The 21,698-nt window shown below is 40.5% G+C and overlaps 1 protein-coding gene across 1 annotated transcript in view; it reads right to left on the bottom strand.

The window, feature by feature from the left end:
• WNT10B (Wnt family member 10B) overlaps positions 1–21,698 on the bottom strand; it is a 45,862-nt gene that overhangs the window by 11,366 nt on the left and 12,798 nt on the right. Inside the window, exons 2-3 of the mRNA XM_018561880.1 lie at positions 14,208–14,368; positions 3,144–3,406 (exon numbers count right to left, since the gene is read on the bottom strand). Coding sequence (XP_018417382.1) covers positions 3,144–3,406; positions 14,208–14,290 — 346 coding nt within the window. The 5' untranslated portion in view covers positions 14,291–14,368. The remainder of the gene's footprint in view (positions 1–3,143; positions 3,407–14,207; positions 14,369–21,698) is intronic.

Here is a 21,698-nt window from a genome sequence, read left to right as displayed (position 1 = left end):
CCTCACCGCCGGGTCCACCCCCCCCCCCCCCCCTGTAAGTCATGAGGTCTCTAACCATTGAGAAAGATTGCATTGGGCATACAAAGCAGGGGTAGGAGGAGAACTGGCAGGGAAACACCCTGGATACTGTTTATTTCTAGTGTTCCCCAATATAGTAATATCATTTTGTGTATTAATATTGTTGAAAGGGTTAAAGGGATTAATTCTGCCCGTTTCACTAAAAGCAGCACATTCTCCCAAGACTGCCATCCAAGGGAGCCAGAACTCCAAAGTTGATGAAGTTACTACTTGTACTGGGGAATTTCCCAGGAGAAACAGCTGGAATAGTAAGCTCCAATATTGTTTTATACACTTTGCCTTCCTAGCTCTGTCCTCATTGGCGTTGGTTCAATATGCTTTCAGGCTGCTTATGATGATGGAAAAGTGTGGCACTACTCCAGAGTTAAAAGGATAAAGTTACCTCTAATGTGAGGAAATGTGTTCACACGTTTAGAGCCACTGTGCTTCCTGATTAGTTTTGTGTTTTACTTTAAAGCTTATATATTAACACAGCACAAAGTACAATGGGTACAATAGCCCATGACAATCTATCTACATTCAGCTTTTAGCAGCAGATTAATGACTGCTAATATCCCATAGGTTTCTATGGTTTCCTGAACAACATATGATATAGTGGATATAATAAAAACCTGACTTAATGAAAGTCATAGGTGGATAAAGAATTCAAACAGCTACAATATGTTTAAAAAGGATATAGAGATATAAAAGATGCCAAAGAGAGGATGGGGTGTATCTGATAGTAAAATCTGTGTATAAAGATGTATGACGATTTGGAAACTTTATGAGTAAGTTCTCATAGCAATGTTATTTCAATGTACCTTTTCAGGCTTCTGTTAAAGTGACACTAAACTCAGGAGTTATATCTTAAAAATGCATTGAAGTACCCAAACTATTAATAGAAATGTATCTTATTTGTGTATCACTCGGCTGTAGATCCTCCAATCATCTCTGAATTCCTCCTGACACACTGACACTGTCCTTCTTTATGGAGGGTGGCTACTTTTGTTCCCCATGGTCCCTGTGTGTGTTGTAAAGTAGTCACTGCTCCAAGCTCGCTCCGGTGATGGACTACAATCTCAATACAAATGAGTAAACTGAACGTGAGATTGCAGTCCATCACGGGAGCGAGCTTGGAGCGGTGGCTACTTTACAACACACACGGGGACCATGGGGAACAAAAGTAGCCACCCTCCAGAAGGAAAGACAGTGTCAGCACCAATTCAGAGATGATTTGAGGATCTACAGCTGAGTGATCTACATTTTGTTAACAGTTAAGGTTCTTGAATGCATTTTTAAAATTTAACTCCTGTGTTTAGTGTCGCTTTAAGAAACCATACATAAATAAATATGTATAATCTGTTCAAATGAAATAAATGGAGGGAAAACTCTTTCAAATTTGCTTATTTCTAATAGATCAAATATTATATCCAATGTGCAGGTCTGGAAGAATTTGTGCAACAGTGACCAACATGTGGCAACATTTTAATTGGTGTTCAATAAAATATACATAAACAGGGGCACTACAAGTACTAGAATGGATTTCAGTAGAAATACACTATTTGGTTTGCAGACTAGACATTTGTTGTTTAAGTGAACTTTGCTTTGCCTACAATGCTCTGCCCCCCTTCATGGATTGACCTTTTCTTCGCTCCCCCAACTCTTTCCACAACCAGTAACAAAGGGAAATTTCCAGTACTTCCATGTATGGCAAGCATGAGGTCACATATCTTCCTCCCACTTGACTGCACTGGTACTTAGCAATTGGCCTCTTAGGTGTCAACGTGTGACAGTGGGAGTAGCATCTGCTTACACCCACAGAGACGGCTGTAATTGCTGAAAAAGTGTTAGCTGGTGTGAAAGATCTGAAAATGAGGGTGGTAGTGCACAGCAAACCTGTGAGTTGTCAGCCTGCAACAGGATTTTTTGGGGAATTTTCAGGGTCTTCAAAGGAATAAAACATGGGGATATGTGCATGTATTGCAGAGATGTGCTGCATTTTTTTTTTTTTTACCTTGACATACACTTTAAGTTAGTAGTAAGAAAACATAAGCTGCAGGGAGCCTATATGCAATACTAGTCTTTGCCCTCTAATTGCCTTTTTTATTGGGCACATCTAATACAAATCAGGTCTTTAATTTGTTTTTACATAAAGTCCATTTCAAAACTACAAGTCTGTCTAAGATAACCTTATCCACAGGGTAAAAGAAACAGGTCACCAGCACTCGTTTAGAATAAATATGTCCTTTTTTAATGGACAATTGTGTCACTACAATCAACAGAGCCGACGTTTCGGGGCCGCACAGTGTCCCTTCTTCAAGGCAGTAAAATTGTGACGGTCACAATTTTACTGCCTTGAAGAAGGGACCCTGTGCAGCCCCGAAACGTCGGCTCTGTTGATTGTAGTGACACAATTGTCCATTAAAAAAGGACATATTTATTCTAAACGAGTGCTGGTGACCTGTTTCTTTTACTTCGTATTTTGCACGGTGCCATCCGTGATAGTCATTGCGAGCACCACCGTTCTTATTTGGCCAGGACTGCTGTAAGGTGTGCGGAGAGGACACCCACCACCTGAAAACTTATTCACAGGGTGACAGCACTGCTGTGCATATTCACTGTCCAACAAATAGCATTATCACCCAACTACAGGCAGTGGAACAAATAATGGATCTACTGGCAGGATCAACAGGATCAACAGGTAATTAAACTATGGTACAGGGTGTGCTCAGAAAAACAAACCCAGCTGTGTTAATGCTAGTGAGACACTGCATCATATATGTCATTTTTTAATTTGCCCATAGTTCCACTTTCATTTTAAAATGTTAGTTGCATTTGCAATCACCATCTCTAGTTCCCTTTTTTCCAAGTCTGTGTGAAAGGTGAACCAGTGCACTCCCACACCAATGCAAGGGGAACATACAAACATCATGAAGATAAAATACCTGGTTGGTATTTAACCCAGGATCTCAGGAGTTGTAAGATCACATTCCTTACTGCTAAGGGAACATGTTGCCCATTGTAATTAAGAAATGTTTTGAAAACGTATGTGTGTAGACAGTCTAGATTGGTTACCCTGACTGTACCTCTCTTTAGGATGGCGCTGTCATGTGGAACCTTCCCACCGGTCTCCAATGTGGAGCAGTTCCAGCGCTGGCCTTTCAATTGATGCTGACATTCATGGATGGCAATCTGGATGCCCTGAAGTGCTGAAGCGGTCACATCAGGGTTCCGCACACAGAGCCCCATCTGGCGTTTACTTAAGCCTGGAAGCGTCAAGCAGACGGTGTTGGGAGTCAGTATGGGCTCATTGGGTAGCTTCAGTCCCAAGATATCGTTGCACAGAACTCTGGAGAGGAAAAGAAAGAGGAATAAATATGGAAATTATACAAGAACACAAAATATATCAGCAAATCTGATGAGCAATAGGTATTCTCATTTTGTTGGCTCCTGGCCTTATATAACCTTGGTAATGTGGTTATAGAAAAAGATCACCTGAGATGGGCCTGATTCCATAAACAATGGAGACTACTTAGGCAACATTCCTCTTTGAAAGGTGAACTATATTTTGAATTCTAACCCTAAATACATATATAAACAATAAAACAGTGCACTACGTAACCCATTTGTTCATTAATGAAAACTGACATCATGCTAAGAGCAAGCAGCTTTACAGAGTATTTTCATTTCAACAGATTGTAAAAGATATATATCAAAATTAGTTAGCTCTGAAATGTGCTAATCATGGAGAATCTGCTACATGTTTTATCAAATTTGCCCAGACACTCACATCCCATGCACAATAATGTATGGAAAGATATGACGTTAATATGGTTTACCATTCTTGAAGAGCTGGGAATCATAGATATCCTATCCCAAGTATGCAGTTGACTCATGAATATGCATAGGAAAGCATCAGCCTCTTAATCCTTTAAATGTTGAATTATCTATGGCATACAATTTCTAAAATGTATTCTTTTAGAGAGCAAAAAACTGGGAAAAAATGTGATATTTAGTGGCTAATAGCTGCACATATATGAGAGGAAAGGTACAAAGGTTAGTATAGCATATGAAGAAATAATGCAGCTGCCGTTGCTGACTTCCTAAATCTTTCACTGACCTGGAACAAGTATACAGATCGTCAAAGTTGGAGAATAGCCTAAAGTTTATATCTGCCTACTTGTTCTAGGTCAATGGTTTAAGTTTTTGAATTAGAGCTCAGCACCAGGCAAACATTTTTTGCTTTACATTTAATTTTGTTTAGATTAGAGAAGTGTTAGAGCAGCTGTAAGGTTTTTGAATGCCACCTGTGTCCCCAAAGGTCATATTCACCCTTTCTTTTTTTCACTGGGGAAAAAGTGATGAAGAATAAGAAATATTACAGTTGTCACTATAACAGACATAAAGTGGAAAACTTCCAATGAGAACATTGAGGTATTTTCCCATTCTTTGAAGATAATTCTTCTAACTGTCTATTGTGTTTCAAGGACAAGAAGCGAGAGGAATTACCCCAAAAAGGCAAAAACATCAAAACCGGCAAGGGTTTTACCCATCAAAAAAAAGGTTTTGGCTATAGACACATTTTAAGAAAGTAAGTATATAATCCAGGCATCTAGCATTTTTAGAAGAGGTCAACAGAGGCAGCCTACTGGACTGTCTCAGAATTTAAACTATATCATGGAGTTTTGCAGACATATTGTGGAACTACTTGCTGGAATGTTTGTTCTAGGACCCTGCACAGGAACTGTGTCGGCATTGTCAGAAGGAGTGATTACCTGCCCAACAGTATATGCATAGTTCCAGCAGTAGCATCACCGCATAGGCAGCAGCACAGGATCTCTCTCAGGTTAGTGTACGCAGAGATTCTGTGCTTGTGTTTTTTTTTTTACTGCCACTGACCACCACTGATGCTCCTGTTGATCACCAATGATTGGGGGTGGATCTTATTGACACTTACTGCCAATGCTTTGGGGGGTGGTAGTACTGTTGCCACTGAACACCAATGCTTTGAAGGGGCAAAACTTATTGCCACTGACCACCAATTATTTTTGGGGGAGGAAATCCCATTTCCACTGACCACCGGTGCTTTGGATGAGGGTAGATTGTATTGTCTCTGACCCCCAATATTTTGAGTGGGTGGTATTTTTTTTATTGTCACTGACCAACAATGTAAGGGGGCGCCATGTTGAATACTCCTGACTTGCTATGGGATATCTTTAAAAAAAATAAGTGATTGTGTTGAGGTCAGTTGGAGATGGTTTTGAGTGAATTCACAGGTGCATCTTTAAGGGGGATCCTCCAGCCAAACTAAACCTTAGGGATGCACAGATACTTTTCGAGTACCAGTGCAGATACTTGGCATTTTCATGAGAAATACCAGGGTTGCAGCTGGGACCTGGCTCTGGCACTCCACCACTGTCCTGAAATCATTAGTCTGTATTGTTTTAGAAAAACTGTCACATGACAATAAACAAAAATTTATCAGTACTTGTACTTGTAAGTACTCGGCAAGTACCAGTACTCGTACTCGCAAAACTGGTATCTGTACATCCCTTTATTTATATTTATAAAAACAAAATCGTACATTAAAACAGAGATGTACACATCCCAGGAGCTCCGTGTGCTCCTTACAAATGACAGCTGCCTCCTAATTTTTTTTTATTTTTCTCTAGTGTAGTCTTGGAACTCAAAAGTATCAGTACATGTACTCGCTGATGTTTTGAGTAACTGCTTTACATTTCTTAATTAAGGAAGAGCATATCATACCTTGGCAATCAGCTACATATAATTTCTATTTAGATTAAAATGCTAATTTACATCCCTGTTTAGCAGAAGTAGATGAAACCATTAGGAGCAGGATAGGACCTGTTAAATACATTGGTAATCAATAAAAATGCAAGGCCTGAAGAAATTTACATTCCAGTGTATGTTCTCTTCCATAACTCTAGGCACTTGTTTTATTTGCTGCTTTCTGATCCCAGCAACATACATGTGGAGGAAGGTTTAAAGAATGACTGGCATTGCACATTACTGCATAACATTCTGTCTAGAAAGGGAACATACAAGTGAGGGTGTGGGGGCAGTAGCAAAAGAGGTGACCCATCTCTCTCACAGTTGTGGCTGATATAGAGTTAAACTACAGTGTGTTCATCTTGCCCTGGGTGGGGACAGAAGACTCGGCCGCTGTCAGAAACTCTGTGGGACGCTCCCTGCAGGGTGGGAATATATTTGTCTTCACTTTGGAGCTAGGGCTCAGCAATTTCTCTTCAGCTGTAGGAGGGGCAGGAAAACAGAACTCGGAGCCAAGGGACCAAACGACAGATCAAAACATGCCCATGCTGAAGGGAAAATAATTCGTGTTTTATAACCTCAGCAATAAAAGTAGGCTTTTCCAAAACAGCAAATAAGAAGGTAATAAAAGATACACAGCTACACATTATTAACAAATGTGTACTCAAATAAAGGCAGAAAATATGTATGTCAAAAGAAGCAGCTTTATAAGTAAAAGTATAATTGATACCCCAGTGATAAAGTTCAAAGACAGTCACACTACAAAAATGTCAGCATTTTAGATATGTATAGGGGCCACATCATTATGGGGCTCAACGACTAACTGTTTTCACAGGACCGCTACTTGCTACTCTCCCCATATAGAGAGAACCTGTCATATACACAATTACTTCCTCCTGTCAGGACAAAGTAGGAGCACAGGTGGCAAAAGTGTTCAGGCCAGTTCACAATATGGCCATTTAGATGGAGCCCAGGGATGCAGGGGAAATTACTCTTCAGGCCTTGCAAATGAGATGGCAGTGATTGCCTTGTACCAGACAGCTCTATCCACAAAGATTAAGTCGGTCCATCTGCATATTGGACTAATCCGCCAGGGTAAAATCAGAGAGAGAGACTTAAGCAGAGACTTGGCCACTTGGAAGCTCTAACTACAGAGCATACTGTGTCTATTTGCTCCTTACAAACTAAAGTTAGAATACTGGAGTTCCAAGACAAGGATTCTGCACTGCAAAAGGGAGTAAAAGGTACAAGCCCCACCCTGTTTGTGGAAAGCCTACGGCAGCAACTTTTTCTGAAGGCCCAAAACCCCTCCATATTTCACTGTGGAATCTGTCCAAACTGCCCACCACAGGGGCTCCACCAATGAGGAGCTTCGGGCAGCAAAAATGGGGGTGAGATACGCTTGCAAAATGGAACCTTCTGATCTTTCCTGATTACTTCTTGAGGCTCAAAAACTTCTGAGATTTCTCAATGCGGTCAAAGCTTCACTCCTGGGCAAAGGGATCAAGTATAGCATGCCTTTTCTGGCAAAACTGTGAGTCCAAGATGGTCAATCCACCAGATTCTTTTCAACATCTAAGAAGGCAACTGTGTGACTAGAGATGTTTCAATCATGAAGGTAAACTTCTAATTTTCTTTGCGCCACTCCACTTTAGGGATTCGCAGCCTACCCACAATAGGTGCTTAAGGACACTAACACCTTATCCTGATCTCTTTTCAGCCTGATGGGGGAAATACAATGGAGAGCTACTGTACACCTGCTCTTCATTTAATTATGTAGGCACATCTCTCTACTATCACGCTTGAGGCTCCAAAGCTTTTTGCCACTTGGCCTATGATACCGGAACTTTACATTGGCACTCTCCCTTATGATCCATGCGGTGGTCGTGGCAAAACTTTGTAAGGCTGCGAAGATTACTGACCTAATGGGCCAATATGGGGTTTCTTATGGCTCAGCTTACAAATGGACTCAATGCTTGTACTGCAGTGGAACCGTAATGGAATACCCATTAACCTTTGCTCCTAAGGATTCATTAGTGATTTCAGCCAAGATGACTTAGTATCTGCAAATTAACATGGTTCTTACCTCAAGTTTGTAACGTTCTATGGATGTGCCCTGAGCCTAGCTGATAATTCATCAAATATATATCTGCCTGGCAGCAACTCTGGCATAATGGTACATTTTTTAAGGATTTTTTTTTGTTCATTGCCTCCATTTCTTTTCAGCTGGGATGTAATCTGGGACTGAAACATTTCCAAGTTATTCAGGAAATGCAGAGGGGGGAGGGGCGGTGTAGTTGCTAATTGGCATTGTTTACTGGGTTTATGTTATCTTTTTGAACATTTTTGATTTCCAAAACCGTGGCTTATTGATTTACTATATATAGCATGGATGGTACAATGTGCAATGCAAATGAGTTCCCAAGTTCATGTTGTGGGGCAGTGGGGCAAGGGAGTAACCTTTGGAGCTCTCTCACCTCAAGTATGCCTTCCATTTCCTATATACAATTTGATTTTCAATCTTTTTATTGACTGGTTTGTCCATAATCTCCTAGAACAACTCAAAGATCAGACGGGCACTGGTCTTCAATTATCTTAGAAACTATTCCCCTAGATTTGTATCCTCTAAGAAACACACTTGGTAGGTAATCTTGGGATGTAAAAAAGATTGGGTAGGATTTCACTATTATGAAACCTATTATAAATATGGGGCTGGGGGGTGGAGGGGTAGTGTCCTCATTCAAATATCTCTCACCTTTTGCGCAGCTCAGGGATGTGAATGATACCTTCCTATCTCAACCTGAACACATTAACTACACGTTTGCAGAGTACTAATAGCAACTTTACTCCATTGAAGTCTCATCCATGTACCTAGACAGGGTACCTGTCTCCTCACTTACTGCTCAGCATAGGCACACATCTCTCTCTGGAAGAGATTCAGAGGGCTATTGCTGACTTGCAGGAGGGGAAAACCCTGGTGTAGATGGCCTACCCAATTAATTGTATTCTCAATACAAATAATTATTGTCCCCAAGGTTTATATCTTTAACTTTTTACTTCCCATGGTTCACTTCCTAAGTCAATTGCAGAGGTGATTATGGTGCTGGTGCCCAAGCCAGGTAAGGCCCCATGCACAAGGAAAAAGAAAAACCTGCTTCCACATGTTTGGAGCTCGTTTCTAGCTTTGTTATGGCTAAATGCACACCTTGACACTTAGCAGCATCTAGGTGCATTTAGTCTAGCTGCAGTTACACAAACAAGAATTTCTGCCTCCTGGGACCGTTTAGCCTGGTTTTATGTGGCTAAACGCATGTAAACACATCTAAGCCTGGCTAAATACAGGAACATCTAAACACAGTAAAAAAATGATCTGGGAAGCATAAAAGTTATATATACTTCCCAGATAACTTATCATGTGTTTAAATCAGGAGGCCCCTGTGCACCAACTGTATGTGCCGTATATCATCCAATTTCCTTACTAAATGTAGCTGCTAAGGTAACAGTAAAAGTTCCTGCCAAGAATCCCTGAACAACAAATCCACATGAACCAAACCGGGTTCACGCCTGCAAGGGCACAGACATCAACCTCAGGTGGCTCTTTCTTAAGCTAACAATCTCGCATACCAATGGTGTTACTAGGGTCATTGCTCATTACACACAGAGGATTTCTACTACCTTTGGACTGTGCTGCATAAATTTGGGCTTGGGCCAAATTTTATACATTGAGTGTGGATGCCATATGCAACACCCAAGGGTTTGTACTAACAATATGGCAATGCTCTACTATACCTACATGATGCAGGTCCCTCCCTCTAGACCACCCTTGACCTTTTTAACAACTTCGGGGAAAGTTATGATCTGATTTAAATCTGTTTTGTCTCCCACTGTGTGTAAATGATATTTATCCCCAAATGTACTTATGTTTTCCCCAAAAGGGTCTTTAAAGAAATGTATAGCTGTATCTTCATCTTTATTTGGGCAGGCATTATGCCAAGGATGGCAATGTCTGCCATATAGTTGGCCACACAGTGCTGATGACAGTGAGGTGGTGGTTTGCCCAGCCCAGGGATAACATGGCCCTTCAGCTGGAAGCGATGTTCCTGGTATCATAGTTACATAGTTACATAGGGGTCTATTCTATAATTATAAAAAAAAATAGGTAAAAAAATGTATAATAATACATTTCTATATATGTAAATAATGTAATGATCAAGTTCCCAGGTAGCCAGGCAATCTGTGAACTGCAAATTCAATCTGCAGTACTACCAAACTTAGTACATATAACATCAGTTATATCAGTGTTAGTTTTCACCATGTGCATCTTCACTGTTGTAGGGTTCTACTTGACAAAGATCATAGTAATGGCTGTGTAACACACACATGAGGTTCCTTAGTACACAGCTTTCGGCAATGTAAGTATGTTACAATGTAGCAAATTAATTACAGTCTTGAGAGTTACCATGGTTTGGGAAAGATCTGGCACCACTATGGATGAATCCACACAACCTAACGTTGCTGGAACACATAAGATTCACAACTAAAACACTTATCAGCTCACATAGTTCACCTGGATTGGCATACTCCAGCCAACTTGAACAGATAGACAGCCTGTATGCTGCTTGCTGCTGTGTTTGACACTCACATACGCCCTCACACTCCTGGCTACCACCCTACAAGGTCTTTCTAACCAAGTTAAAAGTCCCTGCTGATGCACAATGTTGCCTAATGGGAGAACAGGAATTCTTACATGTTGTCACTATAAGGTAAATCTGATGCAGTACATGAGTAAAAAGAAACAGATTAGCAGCAATATACAGGTGAAACTCGAATAATTAGAATATCGTGCAAAAGTAATGGCAGTAATTGCTGCAAAAGGGGCCCAAACCAAGTACTGAGTACATATGCATGCTTGTACTTTTCAGAGGTCCGATATTGTTCTATGTACAATCCTTGTTTTATTGATTGCATGTAATAATCTACTTTTTTGAGGTTGTGGATTTGGGGTTCTTTGGGTTTTCATGAGCTGTAAGCCATAATCATCACAATTATGACAAATCACGGCTTGAATTATCTTGCTTTGCATGTAATGAGTCTATCTCATATATTAGTTTCACCTTTTAAGTTGCATTAGTGAAATAAATGAACTTTGCACGATATTCTAATTATTCGATTTTCACCTGTACATCTGTGGTACACAGAATCTGCTCATTATTATGAAATTACAAATTAAAATGACAAAGATTTAAGGCTGGTGGAAGTTGATTCTACTAGTGAGTATAAAATGACTGTGAGAAATGTCTTAGTAGTGGAATTTTTACATCAGACTGTGTGTGAAAGGAAGCAATGAGGATTTTCCAGCATGGCCAACAAGTGATTTTCAGGATTACCAGACTACAAAAGAGATTGCAGGCAGAATGGTGTAGTAAAGGCTGGATAGAAACCTGAACTATTCTGCAGGTAGACTACACATGCGTGATGCATTTCAAAGCTTATTTTCAGTTTTGATTGGAGTGTACCTTTAAAGAATGTAGGCTTATGGGCTTTTCATAATCAAGGAAACATATGTACATGTGCAAGACCATCTATATGCCCAACAGTATGTATATGCCTTCCTCAGAAAGTTGAATATACTGAACATAGGTTTAATAAAGAGGTCTCTGTATTTGCTGGCAGACACTTATAATGTATGTTAACAGATGCCAACTCTTTTATCTTCAGATCGGTACGTGACTCCTTCTCTGTTAAAACATGTTGTTTGTTGATCTCAGATTTAGGATATCTTTGTGGAATAATACATCTTACTATAAAGAAAACTAGGGATATTCAGATACCAGTGCCGATGCTTGCCATTTTCATGAGAACTACTAGGGTTGCAGCGGTTGTAGCTGCAACTGGGCTCTGGCGCTCCACCACTGTCCTGAAATCATTTGTCGGTATTGTTTTAGAAAAACTGTCACATGACAATAAACGAAAATGGATCAGTACTTGTATCTGTGAGTACTTGGACAAGTATCAGTACTTGTACTTGAAAAAAAATTGTATCGGTGCATCCCTAATATATATTTATTTTTAAAAATCATACCTTAAAACAGGGATGCACAAATCCCAGGAGCTCCGTGTGCTCCTTACAAATGACAGCTGCCTAACTTTTGAATTTTTCTCTAGTCTAGTCCTGGAGCTGGAAAAGTATCTGTACTTTTACTTGTACTTGTACCGAGTACGGTACTTGGTATCTGAACATCCCTAAAGAAAACACTCCATGTTTGTTTATCAGCAAACAGGGTGAAATATGTTCTATGGTTTTTTAGGCAAAATTTGAAGTTTAAATAGGTCTAACTGGAGGACTACATGGACGTCAACACAATATCAAAGCCCACATGCACATACAGTAATTTGTATAAATAAGTGAACTGTCTGTCCTGTTGGCATCATGCAGACGTTTCAGTTGTAAATGTGTATCTTCTGTCACCCAAGTTTTACATTAAATATCCTTGTTAGAGCAAGGTAATCTCTTCCCACTGCAAAACATGCAGAATCCTATGGTACACTGTGATGTCAGTTATAGGGATGAGGATTTCAATCACTTATGCCATAATCAAATCTTTGAAGTGCAAGGCCAGTATGGAACAGCCCACCTCCTCCCTTAGGACTTGTCTCTCAAAATTTGTTACCAGTTCTGCTTTTCCTTCTAACTGATTTCCATCACACATTTTTTTACTGCAATTTATGAAAGGTTTACTACCTATTCTTATCCCTCCCTCTCCCATACATCACTACTTCTACTGATGGAAGATAAATATTTTTAACACGCTCAGGCCAAGGTGGAAGACTTTCATAAATCCCATCTTGACAGAATGCCTGAACTTTCAGGTGCTAAGGCATTTCATTGCCACAGGGACTAATGGTTGACATGCCCATCCAACAGCCCACAGTCAGAAAGTAAACACCTGCTAAAGGTTAACAGGCTGTGATTTATGTACCTCTGTTATCACCATAAAAGTCAGAATTTAATTGCTATCGTCTATTAAGGTAGTATGTTCTCATAAGCTTTACAGTATTGCTGACGAAAACCCAGCCAAAGCCAATTGCTAGTGAAGTTCCACAATGTTACACCAAAGCATTTAAGAAAGTAAACAGAATAACCTACAGTTAAAGGAAAACAATACCTTAAATATAATGGCTCCTTATATGTATAATCTTATAAGTAACGTCCACTACAGACCTCAGATAAACAGATGGCCATGTCCACAGGTTGCATCCTACAGTGGTGTGACAGGCTCTACCATCCTCTTAATTGAGCCAATATACTGCACATGAATGGTCATTTAACTATAAACCCATAGTGATGATAGCCTGCAACTAGTCTGGAGACCCCTGGAGCACTTTGAAAGTGCACTTATCCCTTAAAGCAGTGGTTCTCCACCTGTGTAACCTCAGGACCCACATTTGAATTTGGTCATTAAGTTGTGACCCAAGTCGCAGTAGTGTGCGTTCCGGTATGGGCAATTGAACTGTGGGTGGGAGGTGTGGTTGGAGTGCCATTCATTTGAATCACCTCCCACACCAGAATGCGCAGTAGGTGCGATTGCATGGTACAGTGCGGTAATCGCACAGAACTGTTCGATTAATGCACTGTACTAGTGTGAACAGGCCCTCAAAAACACAACACACACAAATTCACACACTCACAGACAATCGTACACACACATACACACCCCAAAAAAAGTTTTCTTTTTTTTTTTCTTTTTTTTGAGATCCACCCAGCCTCCCTACCTTACGAGAACTGGAGTGAATCCTCAGCCTGGGGTCCAGTGTGGGCTGCTGTGACTGAGCTCCATCCATATGTGCTTTGCTTGTACAGCTCCCTTGCGTGTCCAGTAGAGGTGTCATGAATGTGACGTCACTCTGGTCCAGGCACCTCTACATGGCATGCAAAGGAGCTGTAAGCAATGCACGTATGGATGGAGCTCCCTCGTGGCCCCGGCCTCGCGGGTGAAGGAGCAAAAGCCAAGCCTGTGTCTAAATTAAACTAATATGGCTGCTTTCTTTACATATATAGTATAGCTAAAACATAGACACATAATCTATTTGTTTAAAACTTTAACACCTCTATTGATAAGAATGTTTGCATCAAGCTGATCTTATTTACTTGTACGTATATCTTCAGAATCATTGAAATGACAATACATTCCCATTATATATCACATTTATTTATACATGAAACCTAAAATGGGACAGTGAGGAGGTTATAGGAACAGATGGATTTGTGTCCATAACAGGAACAATTGGGAGCTGTACAACTGCACTGATAAAGCTACAACAAGATTGTGATGTCACATAGAATTGATGATTTTTTTTACCGGCTGCAGAGCCATATGGTGATGGTAAGAATCCAGGGCCAGGTTTCTGTGTGAGTGTCCCAGGCCATCCTCTGACCTTTCATTGGACAGCTGTGTCAGATGGTGAGGCTCCTTCTTCATCTCCTGGCCCAGGAGCTCCCTCTTCTGTAGCCTTGCTGAGTCTGTTGAAGACAAGAATACAAAGTATAACATCTGAAACATCGCCTAGACCTTCCAGAGTTAACATTTCATATGTGATTAATTTGTATTTTTCATCTGTAAGCCTCCTAAATGCTGAGAAATCATTCAATTCCTAGAAAAACTTGCTGTGAAAATGTCATTGGCAAGGCAGCTTATTTCATTTAGACTTAGCTAATAGGACAACTTATCATTTTAAACCGTAGATAAAGGTCTTTTATGTGAAATTATACATTTTCAAGACAAATTAGATCTCTTCATCAAGTAGATTAACTTATGTCTTACAAAGCCTTTCGTGAAGCTGAACTCTGGGCACACAAACTTTCATTTAAATATATTCCTCAATAGTCATAAGGGATATAAATCCACTTTGTGTGCACCAAATTACTTTGAGAGCCAAGATATTGCCTTGTAAAAGTAGCAGTGACATTATCACTGTGCTGCACATAGCCTTAAGCTGGGCTGTGGGAGGGACCTAAAAGGGGACAGATACAAGACCAGTCACCCTGCACAAGGAGAGAGCAGCAGTGATTGGTCTTGGTTACAGGATTACTGTATATACCTGTAAAAAACAGGGATGCACCGATACGGCTTTTTCGGTATCGAGTACGAGTACCGATATTTTTTTTCGGTACTCACCAATACCGAGTACTAGTGCCTTGTGCCCTAATTATCAGGAAGCTGGGTGGCAGATCATGACATATTGCCCAGTTTCCTAATTGCCTGTGTAGCCGGCGTTCTAGCGAAAGAACACCAGCTTCAGAGGCTGCCTGTCTTCCTGACCAATCAGGAAGCTGGGCAGCGAGTCATGAGGTGCAGTCCGGCTTCCTGATTGGTCAGGAAGCCAGGCTGCTTGGCAACACATGAAGCCGGCTTTCTAGCCAATCAGGAACCCGGGCAGCACGTCATGACCTGCCTCCTGGCTTCCTGATTGGCTAGGAAGCTAGCTTCACTTGTTCCTAGGCAGCCTGACTTCCTGACCAATCAGGAAGCTGGGAGGCGGGTCATTATGTGCCGCCCCAGCTTCCTGATTGGTTAGGAAGCCAGGCTGCTTGGTAACACGTGAGCTTGCTTCCTAGCCAATCAGACAGCTGGGCGGCACATCATGATCTGCCTCCCGGCTTCCTGATTGGCTAGAAATCCAGCTTTACTTGTTCCTAGGCAGCCTGGCTTCCTGATTGGTTAGCAACACATGAAGCTGGCTTCCTAGCCAATCAGAAAGCCAGGAGGCAGGTCATAACCCACTACCCGGCTTCCTGCTTGGAAAGGAAAGCGGCTCGATGCTCCCTCGGCACTGCCGGCCAGAGGGAGATTTCCCTTTGACCGGAAGTTCTGGTATCGGAAGCAAGTATCGGAGCATTTAGGCGAGTACGAGTACTCACCCAAATACTCGGTATGGGCACCAATACCGATACTAATATCGGTATTGTGCATCCCTAGTAAAAAACACACCAAGATTCAAGTAAGAATACACATGGCTCTTGCATTAGACAATATTTGCTTATCTCTTTGCTTAAGAGTATGAAAAAAATTAAATGTTCTCTCTCAAAAGGCAGGGGTTACCCTCTCAGCTGTCACCAGAACAGGTTTACACATTGGAAAATTTCCCCTCACCTTGTGTCCCCAGTGGCTACACTGACAGCAATAAAAACCTGACAGAACTTCTAACCCTTCCAAATTCTATCCAAAATAAAAATGGGCTATACATACACTTTAACTTTATATAAACCAAAGCTTATAGACGTGATGGCATGAAAACATTTTCCTTCTCTGGATTCATTTCTTATTGGCTCACAGGGGTGCATGTTGCCTCCAGGGCAGGATTACTATTCTATCCCTGGGACTCTTTCATGGAGCCTTTCCAATGAGCACACAGTGTCAACACTTTGTATAAATGATGTGTATTGTGTTTTATACTTGCATGTTAAAACCCCTGTAAAAGGTACATGTATATTACTTCAATTAAATCCGAACATTTCCTTCATACAAGATGGAAGCCATAATTATATGATTATAAGACACATTGCTGTATAAGTGTAAAGACAATGTCATGGACAGTTATGACGTAGGAAGCACCTCTAAGCATTTACATTAGGGATGCACCGATACCAATTTTTTAAGACCGAGTACGAGTACCGATACTTTTGATCAAGTACTCGCAGATACCAATTACCGATACTTTTTCTTAAAGGGACAGGTCAAATTTTTTCTAAAGCAATACAAACTAATGCTTTAAGGTCACTTTCTTAATATTATGATTCATGAGATGATGAGGGAGCATGGCGCCGGCTTCCCGGCCAATCAGAATGCCGGGCGCTGCGTTATTACACTGCGCCCGGCTTCCGGATTTGCTAGCTTCTTGACCAATCGGGAAGCCGGGCAGCGCGTCATTGCACGCTACCCGGCTTTTTGATTGGCCGGGAAGTCGGCTCCATGCTCTCTCATCACAAGTGACGAGAGAGCATGGAGCCGCTTCCTGGCCAATCAGGAAACCATTCAGCGTGTAATGATGCGCTGCCCGGCTTCCTAATACAGGAAGTACTCGTGCTAGGTATCGGAGCATTTGGGCGAGTACGAGTACTCACCCAAATACTTGGTATCGGCACCAATACCGATACTAGTATCGGTATCGGTGCATCCCTAATTTACATTAAAGCTACCGGTAAACTTCAGGAAAACAGATGAATGCATATATGAAATACATATAAGGGGGCATTTTTACCTGACAAAGAATTTGTACTTTTGTCCATCCAGTCCTGCGGTTTACACATCTCTGCCCCCATGTCTAGCAAAGCATCTTTCTCTGGTGCAACTTCACATTCACTTACAGGTCCCCTCCCCACCTTGTGACTGCACAGTAAAAGGTGAAGCAGCATGCTTATGCGTTCAGCTCTCTTTCACTCTGTTTTTGCCTCCTATCACCATGCTCCTTGCACTGCAGCACGCCTGACTGGCTTCTCGTGCATACACTGCTTGCATTTAAAAATACATTTAATGATAATATCATGAGCTGCATTCATTTGTGCCTTCTGTATCTGCCTGGAGTCCATCTTTAATAAACTAGTAATGGATGTAAACTTTATATCTGTGATATCACAATCTCATGTTATAAATGCCTCAAATTCAGCTTCCTGCAATGACACTAATATAAAACGTCCTGAATTTTGTTTTCTTTTTTTGCCGTTTTCTAATAATATTATAAAGTAAATCAAAGTGACAGAAATAAAAAAGAGAAAAAAAAATAGTAATGACAATAATACTGAGCAAAACAAAGAGTCCCGCTAATCATGAAGGAGGAGACTAACAGGATATGAATCCCACGTCAGATGCATTCATGGATTTCTGTTACCTATGGAGCTGATGTATGAATATACTTCTGCTTATCTGTACCAATCAGTCAGAATCCATGTTTCAAAACTGGACTTTAATAGCACTTGAATGATGATTGGTTGCTAGGGGCAACACAAAAGTTTCCTTAAAGTACGTTACTGTTGGATACCCTCTAATCTCAGAAAAAGACAAATTGATCATCCTTCTAATTCAACTAGAACTCCAGACAAACTTCTGTTTTCTAGTTTCAGTTAAAATGGGTAAGTTTAGTTTGGGTAGAGTTAGAATCGTTGTTGCGTTTTTATTGCTATTTGTGTTTAGGGAGATTTGTCTGGAATTTAATTTTAATTTAATTGACTTTCCAACAATAAAATAATTTTTGAACATGTTGGCCACTAGAGGGCAGACCACTATTTATCCTCCTTAGAGAAAGCCTTATTAAAGGACCCCACAACCCCACTTATTATTTGTCTCAAATGGTCCAATGGAAGCAGCTATTTCCTATTTTATATTTTGTACAAGTATTCAGTGGAAATGATTTACTAAACCAGTAGACTGTTCACTTTGTAATGAGTTGCAATTGTTAATTTAGCTTAGGAAATAAGGTGAAGCTGTAATCACCTTAATCCAGTGTTTCTCAATCTTTTTTGAGTCACGGCGCCATATAAAAGTATTCACACTGAAGTCCCCACTTCAAACCAGAAGCTCACCTTCACGTAAGAGTCCCCCATGACATCAGAAACCTCCGTTCACATCTGAAGCACCCCTTTTACATCAGAGTTCCCCTTCACATCAGAGTACTCAATCCATCAAGAGTCCTACTATCCACAAAATTTGAGGCACCCCTGGGGAAGACATAAAGCACCCCAAGGAACCACCGCACCCTGGTTGAGAAGGGCTGTTTTAATCACCCAATCATGTGCAAAATAAAATTCTCTTTTTATATTCATTCCCCTTCGCATAATGAATATTCAAAATGAACACAACTTATTCTTCATTGTTTATGCCAGATGAAAGTTTATTTTCCTTAGTGAACATTGTCTACTCCTATAGTAATTAACTGGTCTGGAACTGATATGATATGATAACTGATATTACACAGCAATGGCTGTAGCTGCTGCTGAATAACAGAGCAGGGTCCAGCTGTCATTTTGGCAGCCGGGATTTGCTGGCAATAGTGGATGGGGGGAGTAGTAGTGGAGAAAGAGGAGCAGGTTGTTCGGTGTATGCGCTTTTTACTTCCATATTATTTTTTAGCGAGTAGGCTATTTGTTTTAAGTCCTCAACTGGTTAAACTGCTAATTAATCCCTGTTAGACGGCTAAACTTAAGATCTTAAATATTTTATTAACACTTTATTACATGTCATGATAGTATTCAATATACTAATTCTTTGCTTTCCTAACTTCCCACGCCTTTATTTATATTTTTCTTTACATTTGCATACAAACCAGGCTGGGAAGTAAAGACAACAGTGACCTGGTTTGGGACAAGCTATAATACTGCAAATGGTGCTTACATATAAGGTCACCTGATTACACTCTTGATAGCAACATCTTGGATGACATGTGCAGGAAACTTCAATATGTAATGCCTCTTATTAGTAGTAAGAGTTGGAATGCTCCACCATTTCATATAGCCAAGCCTGGTGCAGTGCCAGCAGTCACTGCTCTATTTCAGGCCTTAGTATGCAGTTTTTTCATCCCTATGTAAGTCATGTGTACGTGTGCAAAATACCTTCTCTGTAATTGCATGGACCTGCCGGAAACCATTATAATTTAAAACATATCTGCAAAAACTTGGATATAAGATGAAAAAAATGCATAAGCAGCCGTCACCTTCTACAGCTGAAGTTAGCTGCAAATTTTGATTTTTCCCATAATAGTTGAGTGTGGTCCAACCTCTTCCAGCTCCTAAGGCAATCTATTGGTCCCTAAATGTGACAATGTCCTTCATGCTAGTTTTTGGAGGTTTGGTTGATGGGAAAGGATGGGGCCATGGGAAAATTTGAGATCTACATGTAAATACAGCTGCTTTTATCTCTGGATCTACTATTCATTTTGACATGCCGTTTTCATTGCTTTTTTTTAAATCATCTGCTCAGTTTTACTTGTTTTTCAGTTTGTGACTGGTTTGTTTAATTAATTTATAGAGTTATTTGATCTCTATTGTTCAGAATGAATAAAGCAGCCATACTTTAACGAGTCAGGCCAGTATCATTTTATCAAGGGGAAAAAGCATTTAACATTACAGGACAAATGCTAGCCAGTTGGACGGTAAGTAACAGAACCTGAATAGCTCAGCCCTTTGGCACTTCAGCATGGAGAGTGCACTCAAAGGGGGAGTCTACTTTTTCAAATGTAGATATTATTGAACATAAAAATACAATATTCTTCTTTAGTCTGGTGCAAAAATTCAAACTTACTATATGGAATATTTGCAACTGAGTTGCAACACAGCAACTAAGATAAAGAATACTTGTTTTTCTTTATCTTAGTTGCTGTGACATCTACTACCTAGCTTGAAGCACACTTCAGGGTGTACCTCTGAAATGTCCTTTTTAGGTTGGAAACACAGTTCAGTCTTTTCTCAATAAGTACTCCCTGTTATATACAGTATGTGTTACAGAGAACCAACTAATATAACGTGGCCTACAAGCATTTTGAGAATTGCATACAATGAGCAAAAGCAGGCGATGAGATGAAAAAAGGGGGACCAAAATGAAGGAGACAAAATGGGAATAGATTTAATAGTTTTTATTATTATTAAATTCTGCTGCTCTACATTTTTGTTTGAAAAATAAATAAAGACAGTAACAATAAAATATTCCTATTTCGTGGATCACTGTTACTGTATTTACAAACCTGACAACCCCAGGGCAGTTGGGATTTCCAGGTGGTCTCTATAACTAATTGTGCAGCTGTGGGAACAGAGTAAGTGGTCAATAGCAATCCAAGATTAAAAAAAAAAGGAATTGCTTTATTCTTTTTTGGAAAGCTCAAGGTACAAGATGGATTAGGAATTTGAAATGAAAAGAAAAATCCTCAGGTGCAAGGGATGCATTACTTCCTGCTAAACCTTAGAACAGCACAGGTTCGAAAAAGAGGGAAAGACATTCGCTTGAAACTGCAGAAGGTCAGCTACACATATGACCTATAGACAAACATGTATATGAATTCCTTTAAAACAATACAGATGAAGCACTCCCCTGCAGCTATGCTAATTGTTATCACAAATGTAAGGATCCCTCACCTGTTCACAGGACTTGGGCAGACAGAGCAGAATGGTGAAGGATGCCTGGGGACATTAGCAAAATAGGAAAATGTTCTCAAGGACACCTATTCCAGGGGTTCTTGGTCTTCGCCACAGACACTAATGGTATGCTTGTAGCCTGTGTGGCCAGCACCCTCAGGAACCAAACCCTGGGATGGACTTGTTGGTGACAAGCAACAGGTAAGGTAAGCCAGGTGGAGTGCAGAATCATAGGACTGGATTTTTGATGGGGAAAGCCAAAAGTCTATTACTAGATAGTTAGTTAACGGAAATCAGGTACCAAATTCAACCCAAATTCATGGTGTGAAGCAAAGCAATGGTCAGGAGCAGGCTGTGATCAGACTAGAACAGGGTCAGTAAAAAAGGCAAGATTGGTAGCGTGAGGACAGGCAGGTCAAACAAACTAAGCCCACTCAGTCAACAAGCAAACTCTAAAAGGGTCTCCTCAGCAATAACACGCCATGCATTCATATGGGATTGTACCCCTACTAGAGGTGGAGACACTGGTTTGCAAACATAGAGCTTTGTATGGTCCTCAATGTTATATAATGGATAACTTTTCTGAAGGTGAAGAGAAAATAATTAAAATAATTGTACTACGATCATCAGATGAAGGTCAGACTGTTTAGGAGTGTTTCCAACCATCTCATGCCCTCGTTGAAAAATCACTGAGAAAGCAGGTTCTGATCTTTTCTTTTTTTGCATTGGAAAA

This window comes from Nanorana parkeri, unplaced genomic scaffold (assembly GCF_000935625.1).
Source record: "Nanorana parkeri isolate BGI_ZX_2015 unplaced genomic scaffold, ASM93562v1 scaffold549, whole genome shotgun sequence".
Lineage (NCBI taxonomy): Eukaryota > Metazoa > Chordata > Amphibia > Anura > Dicroglossidae > Nanorana > Nanorana parkeri.
Note: the sequence above shows the minus strand (reverse complement) of the source record. Positions and strands in the feature narration are given on the sequence as shown.